Source organism: Anastrepha obliqua, chromosome 2 (genome assembly GCF_027943255.1).
Source record: "Anastrepha obliqua isolate idAnaObli1 chromosome 2, idAnaObli1_1.0, whole genome shotgun sequence".
Taxonomy (NCBI): Eukaryota; Metazoa; Arthropoda; class Insecta; order Diptera; family Tephritidae; genus Anastrepha; species Anastrepha obliqua.
This window is the reverse complement of record NC_072893.1, coordinates 42,145,920-42,164,203: the sequence shown is the minus strand read 5'-3', so window position 1 is coordinate 42,164,203 and position 18,284 is coordinate 42,145,920. Positions and strand designations below refer to the sequence as shown.

The 18,284-nt window shown below is 34.9% G+C and overlaps 1 protein-coding gene across 1 annotated transcript; it reads right to left on the bottom strand.

Moving 5' to 3' along the window:
* Window positions 1–4,577: 4,577 nt before the first annotated feature.
* Window positions 4,578–17,487, bottom strand: LOC129239423 (uncharacterized). The gene is made up of 3 exons (XM_054874894.1): window positions 16,940–17,487; window positions 11,548–13,056; window positions 4,578–10,099 (listed from the first exon to the last, which is right to left on the bottom strand). Exons 2-3 carry the CDS (start codon window positions 12,949–12,951, stop codon window positions 8,762–8,764), a joined length of 2,742 nt encoding a protein of 913 aa, XP_054730869.1. The 5' UTR covers window positions 12,952–13,056; window positions 16,940–17,487; the 3' UTR covers window positions 4,578–8,761.
* Between the last annotated feature and the right edge of the window lie 797 nt (window positions 17,488–18,284).

Below are 18,284 nucleotides of genomic sequence, written 5' to 3'. Positions count from 1 at the left end.
CCTAGGGTTCATATCGGCACGATGGAGCTGCCAACTTAGATTTAGCTGATGAGACCAACATACTAACTGAAAAAAGAGGTGAATGCAATAAAACGAGTGCCATCTATGCGTTAGGCCCGAGAATTTTCTGCCTATGCGTTAAGATAAAGAAATGTATATATTTTTGTAATTTTAATAGAAATAAAAATGACCATTTTACAAGAACAAATCAAAATAAACAATATACAAATTTGAAGAACTTTACAATAATTCATGTTCAATTTTTACTCACTGCCTCTTCGAAGTAATAACAAAAATAAAATACAATGTGATTTATATGCCTGCTTTATTATTATTTTTTATTTGAATGACAATAAAATATTAGTTGCATATTTTGGCTTTACAGAAATTTTATTTTCCAGTTTAATGGATATTTTGAATTGCGTCTAGTCTAATGCTTGCATATTGGGCTTCTTAATTCCTGTATGCGTATGCTTCGACATATCGAGTTTATTATGTCAATTCAATTCATTTCATTTACTTTCATTTCGTTTGTTTGGTAATTTGATTGCAGCACTAAAAAGAAATGGTCGAGCAAAAACTGTAACAATTTAATACGCTTTTCATTTGAAATACCAACTCGTGCCATACCGTCGGGTGATCAAACACCGATTATTGAATGATCTTAAATATATATCAAATCAAATCAATTCATAATCCATTTTTCGCTCTCACATACATACATATCATGCAAACTTTTTCAATGTGTATATATAGTATATGTGTGTATGTATTAATTGCATGTTATATGTGTGTGTGCGCGTAATTGTTTCCATTGCAATATTTGGAATGAATTAAAAAAAAAGAAGAAAATATGAAAAATTCTGAATTCAGTGCGTAACATTATTGTTTCATGTTTAAATATTTTCATATACTCAAATATACCGCAAATTCTTTGCATTTAAGTTTTCGTGTTTTACTATATTATATAATAAAAAAATGTAATAAAGGGTACGATGGGGAATCAGATAAAACGAATCATTAATAAAGCATGTTAAAAAAAATTTACATGTGATTGGAAAAAATTAAAAAAAAAAAAAAAAAAATTTTTTTGTGTTATATTTCGTAAATTTTCAAACGTTTCTCATAAGCGCGGATTACATATGCTCAACAATACCTACTTGTACTAGAAAATGTTTTACAAATAATTTGAAACAAAGGAAATATATTTATATATGTATATAAGTAAAAATTATATTGTAAAAATGGAATTTGTGCAGCAGAGCTCACTCACATTCGAATTTAAATTCATCACAATTTGTAAAATGATTTTGACTTATTTAGAAAAATATACAATGGCTCACAACGAGTCTACCAATTATTTTTTATACTGATATATAGACAATTTCGGACATAAAATATATCCAGCATTTTGTTTTTTCTTGTTCGTGTCTATATGTTTGCCTCTTTTTGTGTTGGTATACTCTAATATCGTATGTAATGTAAATGACTACTCCATGAATGCATACATACATACATATGGTATGTGCATATGCATATAGGTATGACAAAAAATACATACATATAATAAATATTTGTGGTACCATAAACAACTTTCTCATTTATTTTCTATGTGATCACACAACATTCGCGTCAGTGTCACACACCGTTTTTTATGTTACTTGAACTTTTTGTTATTCAAGTAAATAAAAAAATATATATTTTGATTTATAAGAAAATTGAATTTTTCAGACTTTTGAAGCTGCATACTTGTATGCAAATATTTTAGTTTTAATGCTACGCTCAAAATATGTTTATGTTTTACACAGAAAAATATCTCTTCGCTGCTGCTTGTGGTTATTTTGTGTGTGGTGTTTTACATACGATATTTTTGTACTTATAAACTTAAAATATTTTAATTTGATTTTATTCTTAGGTGGGCACATTGAAAATTTCTTTTTGAAATTTCCAATTATTTTTAGGTTTTAATAAGAAATTCAAATTTAAAAAATCCTGACGTTTATTTGCTAAAATTTCGTTATGTAGCAATTCAAAAATAAAAATAGAGGAAAAATTACGCTTGTCAAAACTGAGAAAAAAGAAAAAGCGTCTACGCAAACTTTTCCTGATTTGGATATGAAAAAAAAAAAAAAAAAATTCGTAAGACACGATCTTGCGCGCTAATTCTCAATGCATTGGTTGTTGTTGTTGTAGTGTATCGTTGTTTTGTTTTATATAGTTTTTACAATTGGTTGCTTTCACCAAAAATATTCTTCAAAGATATGTGATCCATTCGGTGCGATTGCATGGACTTGTTGAAACCACATGTTAACCAAGCCACGCTCATCTAATTGCGACAGTAAGAAGTCGTTTACCAAGGCCCTTCAGCGTTTGCGTCGCTAACAGTGACTGTATTGCCGATGACGTCCTCAAAAACATCAGTCCTCTCGCGTGAACGCCGCGCACCACACAGTAGCTTTAAGTGAATGTAATGACTCTTCGTGATTACACGCGAATTTCCAGTGACTTCACTCATGACGATTTTCATCGTTGTTGAAATTGAGGATAGCTTAACAGTAATTCACACGCGACTGACGGTCAGCAGGCATTAAGCCATTCACTTAGCACGGGGACATACATATGTAAGTCTTTCACTACAATTCGTCGCAAGATCTGTCTGGTGATGTCCGGTGGCGGTCACGCCCTGCAACATCTCGTGTGGTGCCCGTCTGTTGCAGTCGAGTAGTTAAGCGCCGGAATGTTTGCCCAGTTGGCGCGACACAATTAGGAAATCGACGTCGATATTCAGGCTGCGCCAACATCATCAACCGATTATTGGTAAAAATAAAAATCTGCACAATTATTCCACTCGCCTGCGATAGGATGATTAAATTTGCACCACCTTGTACATGGCGAATGTTTTACGCTGTTGTGGCAAGAAATTGATTTTCCTATGTGTGTTCATCCAGCAACGTCTGCGTCAAGATACAAATCAGGAACTGCCATTGAATCGTTTGCAACGACAACTGTTTTATTGCACAAAATCAACTAAACATCATTTGCGTTGAAAGCTTTTTCTTTCACTCAGTGCGTTCAACATTTCGTTATTAATTTTCTCATTAATTCGCTCAGCGAAAGTTCACAAATTTCCATTTTTTACATTAATAATTTATAAGTATATTTTCAAAAATAATAAACTGCTAACCATTGGTGACTTGTTCTCTTTTCTTTTGTTTTGCTCTAATACTAATGTTTTTCAAAAAATTTTGGAAAAGAGAGAACCCTACAGCTCAATTAAGAAATATTATATATGTATGTATTTCATCAATAGAAAAAACAAAAAAAAAAAGAAAAAAATAAATAAAATAGTTTATGAATTTAATGAGAAACATTTTTATTTGTAATTTTAGCAAATCGTTTCGATCTTTCATTCAGTTCAGCTGTGCTTGCTAAATACCAAAAATTCTTTAAAATACGCAACGTTTTGTACATTTAAACGTTAGATTTGTATGTTTATGAGTTCATGTACTTTTTTATTTCACACGTACATAGTATGTATACAATAAAAATGGAAAAAAGAAAAAAAAAACGAGGTATAGAATGTGCCTCATATCATCCATATAAATATAGTTTTGTTATCATATGTTTTATTAAGTCTATCACATCACATTTTGTTGTTAGTTTTTTGTATGCTAATTTTAGCTGTCGCTTTGCAGTTGTTGCATTATTCAAATTTAATTTTTATTTGACATATTTGTATTAATTATACATACAGCTTGTCTTTTCTAGAACAAATGCCTTTAAATACTGTTTTTGAAACAATATTCGTGGACCCGAGAAGTTTCGTTTTCGTACGACGGGAATATCCTAGATACCCTGCTAAAAAAAGTATTCTCACTGCAAACCCACATCAAAAAATATCTTCGTTTTTTGTTTTTTTTTTTTCTTTGGATAAATTAGTTTCCTTTCTCCAATTATTCGAATTATAAGCTACATATAAAAAAGTGAACGAAAAAAGTTTAATTCAAAAAATTCTTATCTGTTTTTAACTAAGAGATCTTTATTAGGTTGAGTGCAACCGACACACATAGTTGAAGATTGAATACTGCCGATATCCAAATTAATGCAAGTTTATGACAAACTGATTAATTTCGCCTTGTCGCAAATGAAAAATTAATTAAGCGTTCGTACACATCCTTTAAGGAGCTGACTACTCGTTTCTTAGGCAGTTATAATCTCCTACCAAGGAAGTCATTTATAGTTGTTTGTCATCAATAAGTTGTTTTTGCTTGCGTAATTTTTCATTTATAATTAACGAAACTATTAATCACATACGTAATTATACACGTACATATGTATGTGTTTACTTAGCTTTATTGTACTATGTAAGCATTCCTTCTAATAAACCATGTTTTGTGTCTGCGGTCAGTACATACATAGTTATATTTGATACAACTTTTGTATAAAAATTTTAATAGCGAAAATATGCCATTTTTCAGTACACTTTATTTCGCAACTTCGCTTTTTTATACAAAGCAAAATTAGTCGAAAAAAAGTTTGAATTTCATTTTAACCCAAGTCCCATCCCAGACTCGGTGTTTTGTTCGTTTTTTTTTTGTTTGTTTTGTAAATCACCAAGTGATATACATATGCACATTACATTGTTGTATGTGTGCCACACACCAGTAATTTCTCTACAAATCACTTAATGATCGCAAAAATTGCATAGATGCGTATGTATGTGTATGTATACACTTGCATACAAATGTATGGCTGTGTATATGTTTGGGACTTTTTGGTTAGGAATATTTGAATATGTATTTTTTTAAATTGAAATATTAAACTATTTCTTATAAATTATCGTTCACGTTTTATGTTTTCGCTTATTTCCTCACATTTACATAGTATATAAGTATGTATGTATGTACGTATGGTAATTAAAAAAATATTTATATTTTAACTTCTTCCTGTTTTGCATACTTTTAGTTTCTTTTGCTTGTATAATTTGACTTTGGCTTCGATACTAACAATTTTAGCAGTTTCTTCTTTTTTAAGGTCTATTAAAAGTAATTTTATTATATATTTTATTTCCCCCCAACACTAAAATTCGAATACTAAGTCCCTGCCGACTTTTGTGTTCCATAGTTGAGAATACTAGCAGCAGAATAGCGCAAAGTGAAGTAATTCGCGGTAAAACCCGTATATTTTTTTTGTTTATAATATTCGTATTCGTAGTTTCATAGACGAATATTTCATTCGAAATGACTTTTATCATGCAAATGTAGAGCAACAGAGTTTTTTGGGAATACATTGTATTCAAATATACATATAACTCAGTACCTAAATTATTGCATTTTCTTGTTTCCTTAAATATATTTACACGAAGTAAACATATTTTTTGCTTTTGGAAAATCAAAAGGCGGTTCAATTATTACACGTATTATACCAAATTTGCGATATTTTTTAACGTATTACGTTAAGTATGACTTAGGAAAAAAGTGTACGAGTATGTGTGTAGCGAATTTTTTGAAACACTTGCTCTATATATATGTTATAAAAAAAAGAATATCTGTACATAGCGGTACATTTCATCAAATGTGTATGTGTATGTATGTGCAGTTTTCCAATTGTTTTAAGGGTTTATTTAGGTTTGGCAGTGAAAGTGGTAGACATTGATTCTAAAACAAAAGTAAACGTTGAATTATAATTATTATTAATTTAGCAAAATCTCAATTTTCTCGTAGAAAAGCCAAACGAGTTTATTTGTTCAAACTAAGGAAAGCTCTATTAATCACAGAATTCTCTATTTATACACTGTTAAAATTTTTTTTTTTCAATATACTCAAGAAACCTTCCAAGCTTATACCACGCAATGTTTGGCGCCCGAATGAAGAGATGAAGACAACATCGGATGGAGCGTCTTTTGAAGTGTTCGAGAGATGCTGCGGACTTTTGTACGTATCAAGCCGAACGATTATTTTCATAAAAAATTTGCACGATTTGCAATCGTTGCTCAAGTGTGTAGCGTTCCATGATGAAATGTATACTAATGAAGTTTACAAATGACAAGCGAAAAATAAAAAACATTGCGTCGTTCGCCCTCCCTATCGGAAAAAAGTTGAAGCGCACCTATTGAAAAACGCTTTACGTTATCAAGCCGTACGAGCTTGAAGGCGATATAGATATAGCGCAGCGAATAAAGATTCAGCTGCTTCGCTTGCTAGGCCGAGTCGCCCGATGTGATAGAAACACTTTCAAAATATTCGATGCGGTAGGTGATAGTGAAAGATCAGGTGGTGCCTCATCTTCGATGTCCATTACCAGAACGGAATTAGTTAGCTTCAACATTTTGTTGTTGCATTCGATACTAAATTGGGTCCATAGTTGCAAAACTTGGATTAACCTGCTCCGACTTTTCTGCGTGGTCTTAGTGGTACTGAAGTAGACATCGATTTTTTTCTTTTTAACTTCCTTTTGGAATTGTTAAGGAACTTAAGCATAATATTAACTTTAAATCAGAGAGTTTTACTTCACCCAGTATTACAAACTTTGCTTAGAATCTTCACAACTTTTGAGTTTGCAGTTTTATTTAAATTTACGCCGAAAAAAGTGTTTACTCGTACTAAGATTCTAAAATGGAAATCATATAATTAAACGTTTACTTCTTCACTGCATATGAACCAAATCGTTAGTCAATTACTGCACTTAACTAAGCCCTGAGCGTTCTAGGCGACAAATGTTAGAGCGAATTTAATGATAATCGAATGTTTTGGAGCTGTTTTGCATATTGTTAAAGGAGTTGTCGTTTTTTGTTTCTAGAAAAAAAAAATAAAATAAAAATTAGTTATCTGATTTTCACGAGTTACTCTAACATTTGAAGTCTCCTCTCTTTTTATTCTCATATGACCGTTTATATAAGTTTGCCTATTAATTTTAATCGTAAACTTTTCATTTTATGTTTGTATGGATGAATGCGGCGCATTTTATGTTTCTTCTTGTATACGGCCAAATTCTTAAACTGGCGAGATTTGGCTGTTGCAATTAAATTTATTTTTTGGAAAATAAAACTAAAATTAAGTAATCTATTACATACAAATTTTTTCTATTTGAAATATTAATAAGTTAAAATTGTTTCTCATTAGTAATTGATGTGTTTTATTCGAAAAACTATTAAGTAAATTAAATTATTGAATGGTAGCAAGGACCGAAGAAGAGCTGTGCCTGAGAAATCTATTCTAAAGTTAATATAATATATTCCAATTTAGATAATTCGATTAAAAGCATATTGCAAAATATAACAAAGAAATGAAGGCATTTAATCGTTGAAACACGATATTTTTTGTTTTTCATTACAATTCTAATAGCTTAAAAGGTATTGCGATGCAAAGTGGGTATTTTGCGGAATATCATTAAAGTAATGTTTATGAACAATTCAAAATTTTTTGTTAAATAGGATTTTTTCTTGTTGGGTTACATATAGTACATATTGTATTTGTGTACTAAATCATTTAATTTTGAATTTCGTTTCATTTGATGCCGTTTTCAAAAATTCAGCGTTTAAATTGTTCTTTCATAGTTACTGACTGCATTCTTTTAGTTGCTCGCTTAATTTTATGTTCTTCTAGAAACCGGAAATAGGAATTTCTTAGTTATAAAATAATTTATAAAATTTAGGAAATGCACTTTTGAAGGGCTTTTTTGTAATATATATTTTTGTAAATGCTAAAAGATATTATATATACATATATATAATACCGCTCCGGTAATATAAAATCCAAAAAAAAATGTTTACTGGGTTTAAATTTTAAACTAAGAAATTCTATCGAAGTATTACCGATTTTATACCAAAACAAAAACATTTCAATGTGCATTTAAAAGAACAAAAAAAAAATATATATATGTAGTTCATATTAAAGACTTAAATGAAATTAAACTTTTGTTTCTATAAAAGATAATAACACAGGCCTCCAAAATTTGACTGAATCAAAAACCAAACAAAATTTGCCCGGATTATTTTACATACCGGGCATCACAAATTTATTTCTTTCACAAAAATAAAATCTTCAAAAAGTCGCTACCAAATACATATTTTTAAGTTTTAAAATGTATTTCGAAGGGCAAACTTTGAGGTACTGTGACGACATTTTTACGCACATAATTTTAAAAATAGGTTAGAAAATTTCGACAACCTTACGTACCGGGGTTATATTTAGCTCAGATTCAGCATGTAAAAACCGTTAGGGCAATTGTTGTCTGGTACTTGAGTCAAAATCTTGTCGGCTTGCGTAATTATTTACTACTGTATTCAAGAATAGCCGTCGACTTTGGCCCTGTCGCTTATACCTCAAGACTGACGAAATGAAGTACAGCACAGTATTATCCATATGCAAGCGCTGCGGCGCTTCTTGTAATACAATTAATTATGGTAGGTCTCTTACAATAGGTTAAATAAATGTGTTTCTTAAAGTCGATTTAATATTATTTCAAAGACAGTTCACCGGATATATAAATATATATATATCTATATTATTTGTTTCACATTTGTTACCATTTCCATTTTCGCAATGTTTTTTCCTCGTTTTAATGCCATTCAGCATATTCCGGCTTTATATTTAATGCATACCTTGAACAGTTACCGTTTATCGATTATTTTTAATGAATGTTTTTGTTTTTGTAGTATCAATAAGTAATTAATATTTGTAAGTAAGTCGATAAAATTGAAGAAATGTATATGTTATATTTTCGCTATGAGCACTGCAATAATTCATGTCGTCTGATGCACTTACGCTCTTTGCTGCTGTTGCTGTTGTTGCAATACATCAGCAGCCGTGGCCGGAGCTACGCCAGCGGCAAACTGGTGTGGATGTGGATAAAAAGCAGCGGTGGCGTGTGGTGGTAAACCACCATATGGATTAGCAGCAGCGGCTGCAGCTGCGGCTGCCAATACACCACTAGCATCATACATGTAAGCAGTAGCGGTATTAGCAGCTGCGGTCGGCGGCGATTGAGCAGGTGCTGCGTATAAAGCCGCAGCCGGTGGTGTCGAAACGTTGCTGGGGTACTCACCACCCAATTGACCACCGGCGGCAGCGACTGCAGCTGCTATGTTTGCAGCAACATTCACTTGTTGCTGGTGTTGCTGTTGTTGTTGTTGCTGAATAGTGGCAACTGCAGCACCATTCATAACCCCATTATGCTGTTGATGTTCAACACTACCCCCACCGCTATTGGTAACAACATTTTGTTGTTGCTGCTGTTGTTTGTCATAATGCTGTGGATTATATTCACGTTTTTGATATTGTTGGAAACGGGGTACGTTGCCATTTTGCTGTGGAATGAATTGCTGACCACGTGGTCGATATTGCTGTTGTGGCATGAACCCGCTGTTTTGTTGCATATGTGGTGGCATATAGCCCATCATTGGACGAGGACCACCGGCATTGAAGGGCGCACGTGGGCGATAAGTGCGACCACCATTAGCATCTTGGCCATTGTATTGACCACCCGTACCGCTGCTAACCACACCAGAACGGTTGTTCCAGCTGCCACCGCCACTAGCACTTCCAACACTGTTATGTTGCTGATAAATGCCGCTGTTCTGTTGCTGATATTGAGTCTGCTTCGGGGCATACGTACCGTTGGGATTGTTGCCAGCCTGGTAGTTCAAAGGATTGCTACGTTGCTGATGAGGAATCTGCTGCTGCCAGCGACGATTATTGTTACCACGGCCATTACCATTTCCACCCGATGAACGGGCCAAATCTAATAATGCTGGTGGTGGTACTTGACCAGCCTCCTCCAGCACAGAAATTAAATCACGTGCCTGTTTTCCATTGTCAGGGGTAAATAATGTATAAGCAGTGCCTAATTGTTGGCAACGACCGGTGCGTCCAATACGATGTACATAGTTTTCAGATGAGTTTGGGTAATCGTAGTTGATTACATACTGCAAATCCTCCACATCTAGACCCCGAGAGGCCACATCAGTGGCAATTAAAATGTTTGATTTCCCATTACGGAAGTCTTTCAACACTGAGTCGCGTTCGGGTTGGGACTTATCACCATGAATGGAAGTGGCGGTGTAACCTTCGTTGCGAATTATTTGTAAAATTTCCTCGACCTGAAAAATATTGTAGTAGTATATTTATATGAAATGGACAAAAAAAAAGTGTTAAATATTAAAAAAGCGGCATGTTTTGTTTGATTAGTAAAAAAAGAAAATTTCGAGTGTTTACGCTGTGTGAGTCTCACATCCGCTATTTTCCCCACTATAAAATAAAAAACGGCTTAAACCAAACCCGTGGTGAAATTGGAAAAGCGATATTTTGACTAATTTTCTCTTTTTGGTTTTACGTTCCATACCTTTTTGTAATATAATCCATTCTATAAGAAATATCATATAAATCAAAGTTTCAAACCTTTGAGAAGTTTTATAAAAATTCTACAAATTTTTATATCAGGATGATGAGTACACCTCTCAAAAAACAGACATGGCCAAAGGGACGGTTTCACAGTATATCGGATATGAAGAATCGCAGTGCTTCACTATTCTTCTTAATTACTATACGCATTCATAAATTTTTTTTTTTACAATTTTACATCCAAGTGAAAATTATCAGGTTCTTAACCTATTTTGTCTTCTATAACTTTTATATGGTTGACAAAATTTCTTTAGCGAAGCTGTTCATAATGTCTCAGACCTTAACTTTTGTGAAAAAATAAGTCTTGGATAATTTTAGGTGGAAAATACGAGCAGTGTTATTTTAATTATAAAAGGATATTACTTTTCGTCGTTTTCGACAATTAAATTCCAACATAAGGCCTCTTCTTTTCGTCAAGCGTTGGCAAGTGGCGAATAGGTGAAGCAACTGGTATAAATAAAGACATATTGGCACCGCGGGAATAGAGCTGCCTTAAATTACATGTGTTTGTACGACAGGGAGTTATTTCAGTCTAATGAGCTACAACCATAGCTAGCGGCAAATCTTGCTCGTTGTTGTTGTTGTTGCTGTAGCAGCATAAACATTCCCTATACTTACATACGGGAATGCTGCTGAATCGACAATCCTTGGCCGAATATAAATCCGGATCGATTCGGTAACGTAGAACCGATTGTCGTGGAAACGTTCTGTTGTTGTTATAGCAGCATAAACATTCCCCGTGCATATACAAGGATGCTGCTGAAGTGACAGTCCTTGGCCGGATATAAATTCGGGTCGTTCCGGTTACGTAGAACCGACTGTCGTGGGAACGTTCTCTTTGTTGTTGCTGTCGCATATGCAAATTTTTCGTTAAGTTAATCGAGCGGGTAAATGGCGAATAGAAGAGGCTTATAATCAGCGAGCGATGAATGAAAAGTTTGTTTCAAGAATATCGAAATAGGGTAAAACCGTTTCCCCCCGTTATGTTTTTGAAATATTAAAAAAGGAAACTTTCACAGCGTAATTTAGTTTCTGGGTCACAAATGACGATTAGTACTGTCTAAATCTCCAAATGATATGCTATATATACATATATATATATACGTAGATTATCTACGGTAGATACTATATATAAATTTTCTCTTACCTTTATTTTTGTTTCGACGAAAATAATAATCTTGTTATTATTATTAGCAGCATTATTGGTTGTTGGTGCTATTTCTTTAAGCAATTTGACAATGCGTTGTGGTTTCTCCGATTCTTGGCAAATTTCAACCATTTGACGAATGTTGTGATTAGCTGACAAATTCATCGATCCAATATTTATGGAAATGTAATCTTTTAAGAAATCTCCAGCCAGTGCTTGCACTTCCTTAGGCCAAGTTGCGGACCACATAACTACTTGACGATCAGGACGAATTTGTTCAATTATCTTACGTATCTGTGGTTCAAAACCCATGTCAAGCATGCGATCTGCTTCGTCCAGTACCAGGTACGTACAACGTTGTAGATTTGTGTTCCTATTCTCCAAAAAATCGATTAGCCGTCCTGGTGTAGCTATAATCACTTCAACACCTCTTTCTAAATCACGTGCTTGCGGAATTTTCGATGAACCGCCAAAAATGCAAGTATGTCGTATCTCAGGCTTAGACAAGTGACCATAATCACGAACAACGGATTGTATTTGCTGTGCCAATTCACGTGTTGGTGCCAACACCAAGGCTATTGGACCTTCCCCACGTTGCAATGGTGGCTGATTTGCGATATGCACCATAGCAGGTAACATATATGCTAATGTCTTACCAGAACCCGTCTGAGCAATACCAACTAGGTCCCGACCAGAGAGTGCAATTGGCCAGCCTTGCGCCTGAATAGCAGTGGGCTTGGTGAAGCCCTGACGTTTCATCTCTTCAATGGTGTATTCTGGAAGAGAACATTCTTCGAATGAAGATACTGGATGTGGTATGCCATTGCCGGATACTGTTATTTCTAAATCATTGCGAAGTTCAGCAACAGCTTGTTCACTCATATTCAAAGTGTTTTGGTGTGGTACATAGAAATTCTTCTTGAAAGGTTGTAAATTTTCCCAACGTGGGATTTGTAGATTACGTCCAGGATTTTTTGCCTTTTCCCGCTGAAGTTCAGCTCGCTCTTCTTTGCTCAATAATCCTAAATTAACACCACCATGGTAGCCGCCATTGTTTGGTAGGTAGCCGCCGTTCGGTTTTTGATGACGTGGTACGAAATTTGGATTTTTCCCACGCGCTTGATAACCTCCAGGTGTGGCAACACCGTTACCGTAAAAGCTCGGACCACCACTTGTCATCATGGAATTGGAGTTGTTGCCACCACGGTAAGAGCTTTGAGCACCACCATACAATCCAGACCCACCGCCATATGGCAAACCGGTATTGTTGCCATTATTGATAGCACTTCGCTGATAGTGAGGTCGCTCAGGTCGTGGACCAGCACCGACCCCGCCGCCGCCATAAAATCCATTAGAATTGGCCTGTGGACTTCCGGCATTTACTGCATAACCACCTGCGTACATTTTATTTACTTTTCTGGTAAAGTTTCGTCGAAAAGTGGGTTCTTCTTTGCTGACCTATTGGACTTTTATTCCTTTATAACAAAAGTCGTGTTTTCCAAATTGGCCCTATTGTTTTAAAGAAATAAACAAAAGGAAACATAGAAATAAGAACAATTTTAACAAAATGTTTTGTGATATTTGACATTTGAACAAAAGTAGACATGGCTACCTAAGTCGGTTTATACTTTATTTATGAATTGTCGTGGAGTGCTGAGAGAAATTTAACTTCATTGCTATACCCTGAATAAATGTAGCAGCGACGTAAAGGCGTGTTATAATCAAATATATCATTTCACACTCCTGAGACTTATTAGTTTTTTGTAGTCGGTAATTTTCTTCAATAGTCCCATAATCAACAAAAATACAATTTCTTTTAGACAAGCATGCAGAAATAGCTACAAGCTGTTATTCTTGTAGGAGTTCACTAGGCCCTGCCAGTGTGGCGTAGTCACCGATCGTCATCATCTAACTTATCTATCGGTAGGCCCAGGAAACGTGATGCTTCACGTGGGTTTGAGGGGGCATGTGAATAGGTGTATGTACGATGTACTTTCACATGCCGGGCATATATTGAGAATGTCTGAGACGACCGTAATTGAGCCAAAGTTGCGCGGGTCTCACGCGGCAGCTGAGGCCCTTAGTCGACAATAGACGGTAGTTGGACTCCGATAACAGGATTCGATGATAGGTAGTTGAGAAAAGTGGTTAAAGTATGCCTATATATTGTCCGGTCCAGTAGTTCCATTCGAAATAGAGAAAGGCTGGCGAGATAAACGTTCACTTTGGAACACAAGTCATCGATATCATTACCGGACGCCACTATCGAACATTCGTTATCATAGGAGACCAGTGAAACTTTCTCTGTAGTGGGAGTTTCGAGATACAGAAGTTGAAAAACAAGGGTGATAGTACACAACCCAGCGGCACATCTTGCTATATCCTCCTCTGTTTTGAGCTTCGATCTCGAATAATGCCAGACCAATGCCGATAACACAGGTAGTTCGCGGACCACCTCTCCGGGCGGGACGCTCCAACTGTTAGATATCATTAAGTATCGTGGAGTGGCCGACAGTATCGAAAGCCTCCCTTCGCAGGGGCGGTTTTGGCTACAAGCTCTTCTTTTATGCTGTGTAAAAAAAAATCGCGTCTATATCTATCAGTAGCATTCGATAAAAATGTGTCTTCGCTTTAGCTTGGAGAGGCCTAGTAATTTGGTTTACTGGATTATGACACTCTTGCAGCAAACACATTAATTACAAAATGTTCTGTCTGCATACCAGGGGCTTACAATACCAATTAGGGGATAGAGCTGCCTTAAATTACATGCGTTTGTACGACAGTGAGTTATACCAGTCTAATGACCTATAACCATACTCGCTAGCAGCGAATCTTGCTCGATAACTTTGTTGTTGCTTTCGCATACAAATTTTTTGTTAAGTTAATCGAGCATGGAGATAGCGAGCGGGGAAATAGCGAATAGAAAAGGCCAATAGATAATTAAGATACATAAGATCCACCATTTGAAGATAAACCAAATTTTACGTAAAAATAATGCATTTATTTTTCCCAAACTAATATATAGAGAAGGAAGTACTATTAAGCACAATAAATTAGTTTCTACCACGACAGTCGGTTCTACGTTACCGAAACGACCCGGATTTATATCCGGTCAAGGACTGTCACTCCAGCAGCATTCCCCATATGTAAGTATGGGGAATGTTTATGCTGTTACAACAACAATAACAACAGTTTCTACCAACTCTGTGTTTTTTAATATTCATATACATATTTACTTTAAATCACTAAGAGAGCAGTAACTCCGAAAAACTAAATTTACTACGAATAGCTGGTACTCCCATCAGAGAAATTAGCCAATCACAAAGTGTTAAAACTTATTTTAAGACGAGTATGTACAATTAATGAGAACATATGTAAATGAAAGTTAAGTAAAACACAAATTGTTTCAAAATGTACATATGCCAAAGGCACCCACGTGGTTTCTGGTTTAAGCAAAAATTAATAATAGGTGGATTGCAGTATCCGCTTTGGCAAAGATTTCCACAATTTCCACGAAAGTACAGACAGACAACTGAAATCTAAATTTTTATTGTTATGGTTTCCCTCGCCGAAGATTCAATCCGATAATACAACAAAAATAAAGTCTTGGAAATTTTGAAAACACAGGCTAGCGAAAAACTGGTACCTGCAATCTACAGTATACTGACATACCTAATTTGTCGGTTATGTTTTCAGTATATCTCCGCAAAAACGTATCCAAAATGCATCTAACAAGACGAAAATGAACACTGTTCTAGTAGTAGCTATGGGAGAAACAGTAGCGCAACAGAAGCGAGAGTAGTTGTTGCTTTAGCAGCACAAGCATATTCCATACATATACGGGGAATACTGCTGAGGTGACAGTCCTTGGCCGGATATAAGTCCGGACCGTTCCGGTTACGAAGAAAAGACTTTCGTGGGAACGACAGTAGTAGCGCTAGCTGGAGTACACATGAATAATCTAGCAAGTAGTGCTCAGACCAATTCTAAGTTTTCCGCGACTACTCTAACTACAGGGTGTACTGAAAATTTTTGTTGACTAGTACTCTGAGCTACTATTAGTAACAATACGAAGCTTGACGTAGCGTTTTGCGCTACTTGCTCCACTATTCATCTGTTCAAGTTAATGGTAGCGAGAGTAAAACAAAAAGAAAACTAGGAAGTAGCGGAGCAATTTCAACCCCTGCGTATATGTATATTACAATTTGGGTCCCCGTCTATGGGCAAGTTAGGGACGTCGGGTCTAATTTCTCTACTCGCCAAATTTTAACAAATTCTCTTTTCCTTTTTTCTAGGCTTATTTTATCAAGCTTTACTAGGGCGTGTAGGAGAAAAACTGAGGTCAATAAAGTGGTATATGTTACAATTTTGACAAGCCCGGAATTTTTATTTCCGGGTAAGTTTAAATTGACTTTTCAAAACTCATTGTGGAACATTCTAAATACAATGAAAAAATACAAATGAAAAAAAAAAAAATAAAAATCGGAAACTTAACCTCATTTTTATATTACGTTCTTCAGTGTTAGGATTTATATCACGACTTATTTGTGTTACAAATACTTGCGACTAGTTTTATTAAAGTGCAGTGGATATATTATTAGATAACCAAAAGCAATTATTTGAGCCGCTTTTAATTAATAAACAAATTAAAAAAGGTGCCGTTGTCAGACGCTAGAAACAAAATAGTTCCTAAACGGTAGATGCTTTTTAATAATGATGTTTTCAGATGGCAGAAATACACTCGGAGTTTGCCATTGCTGGCCCAAAAGAATTTGTTAAAATTCAAAACCATTTTTCCCCCCTATAATTTGGTGTTCTTTGCGAAGAGTTTCGGCCACTATTTAGTAAAAATAACCCCCATGTATCTAATCCGGTTACGCCGCACTTTGCATTTTTTTACCATACGTATGTATATAGAAATTTATATACACATCATAGCATAACTGAAATAAAATATCAGCAGCTGGGTGGTCAGAGTGACATAAATTTTTTTCCGAGCTTTCCAAACAAATCTCCTCACGTGTTTAAGAAATATGCTTATGTTTTTAGTATGCTAAATAAAGTCTATTCATTATATATACATAAAAGATGCAGTTGGGTCTCCACACTAATATTGAACTAATGGAGTACAAAAAAAACCGCATGGTTACCGTTCGCAGAGAATCAAAGAGGAGTCTCGCTTATACATACACATCCAACTATACTATGAATTAATTTTTATATGTATTGAAATCGTTCAACGTATGCTTGTCGTTGAGAAAATCGATAGTGGCTCGTTTTTCGTGGCAAAGGGTGAAAGCGCTTATTTAACGTTAAAAGAAAAAAAAAAACGATAGAAGGATACGTTGACGTTGGAAATCCTACTTATAAATAATTTTAAAAGTGCAGTTACCTGATTTTGTAATTGCCCACTATTTCACTGAAATAGATCCCGCTTCGATGCGAAGTGTTTTATTCGTCCTATGCAACGAAATTGCTCAACTTTTTCGCAATCAATTTAAACGGATTTAAATTAGGCTGCTCTATTTCGGTCTCGTCGAAGTTTCGCCTTGATTCCTGCAGCAGTCAATGAGTATGAATATGTTTCCCTTAGATGCGTGAGAAGCTCGAAAGAAAATTTACGAATTTTTCACTAATTTCCCCTTCACTTTGCTGCTCTGTTTATCTACTGCGTATTTCACTTATTGTTACGAAAAAAGTAAATACTTTACGTTTTTCGAAGCATTAGTTAATTTTTCTGTTATACAATAAAAGTAAAATACTATTATTTTATTGTATTTAATTTTAACTAATTTAAATGTGCAGGAAAAAGCGAAAACGACGTGACGGCAATTGAACGAGCAATTACCAAACTGTGACAAACGAATGAACAAAGCCCGAACGGAGGTGCGAATGTGATGGCGGTTGTACGGGAAATTTTTGCTGTAGTTTGCAAATGGCGTCTGCAAACTGGGTGACCCAAGTGAACTAAGAAAGTTTATTCACAATAGCACTACGTTTTTTGAACAACTCAAATATCTGTCAATAAACTAAAATTCAAGTTTGTAATTTTACAAAATGTCTTAAAGCTTTACTTAGGCCCTTCGCACACGACTCGGAAATAAAAGAAAAAGGAGGCACTGGGTGCATCCGTACATTAGGAATAGCTCAAACAAAATATTATTCATTGCTACGAGGAATTTACAAGGGAGTTACTACAGGATGTCTAAAAATGCTTTAAGGAGCTTATAGAAATTGTGAAGCGGGCTATTCAAAAACAACATACCAGCACTGAAAATCAAAAACAAACTACAAGCGTACCATGATATTTGACGACACATACACGGCATGTGCGAAGGGCTTAATGGTAGGAGGAATTGTTTTTGTAGAAAGCTTAAAAAATATTTCTAGCAAGCGTAAAGTGATATAAGAAGTAAGATATAAAATTAATTTGATGGGCATAGACATGTGAAATCATGGTAAAAAGGGCATACAAATAATAACTGGTTTAAGTATGTATGAACATAATATTTTTACGTTATTATGAAAACAAGAACGACGATCCATCAATAGCGAACCCTACGCTATATTTGCAGCACAATACTGACTTATTATCATTTTATATAGTTTATATATTATTAATAACAATCATAAACGACGCTAATTTTAAAATAGACGCACACATAGCAGAGAAACAAACCCCGAGTTGCCGGAAAAAAAATTTGAATAACTCAAAGTTGGCTTATCCAATTATTATT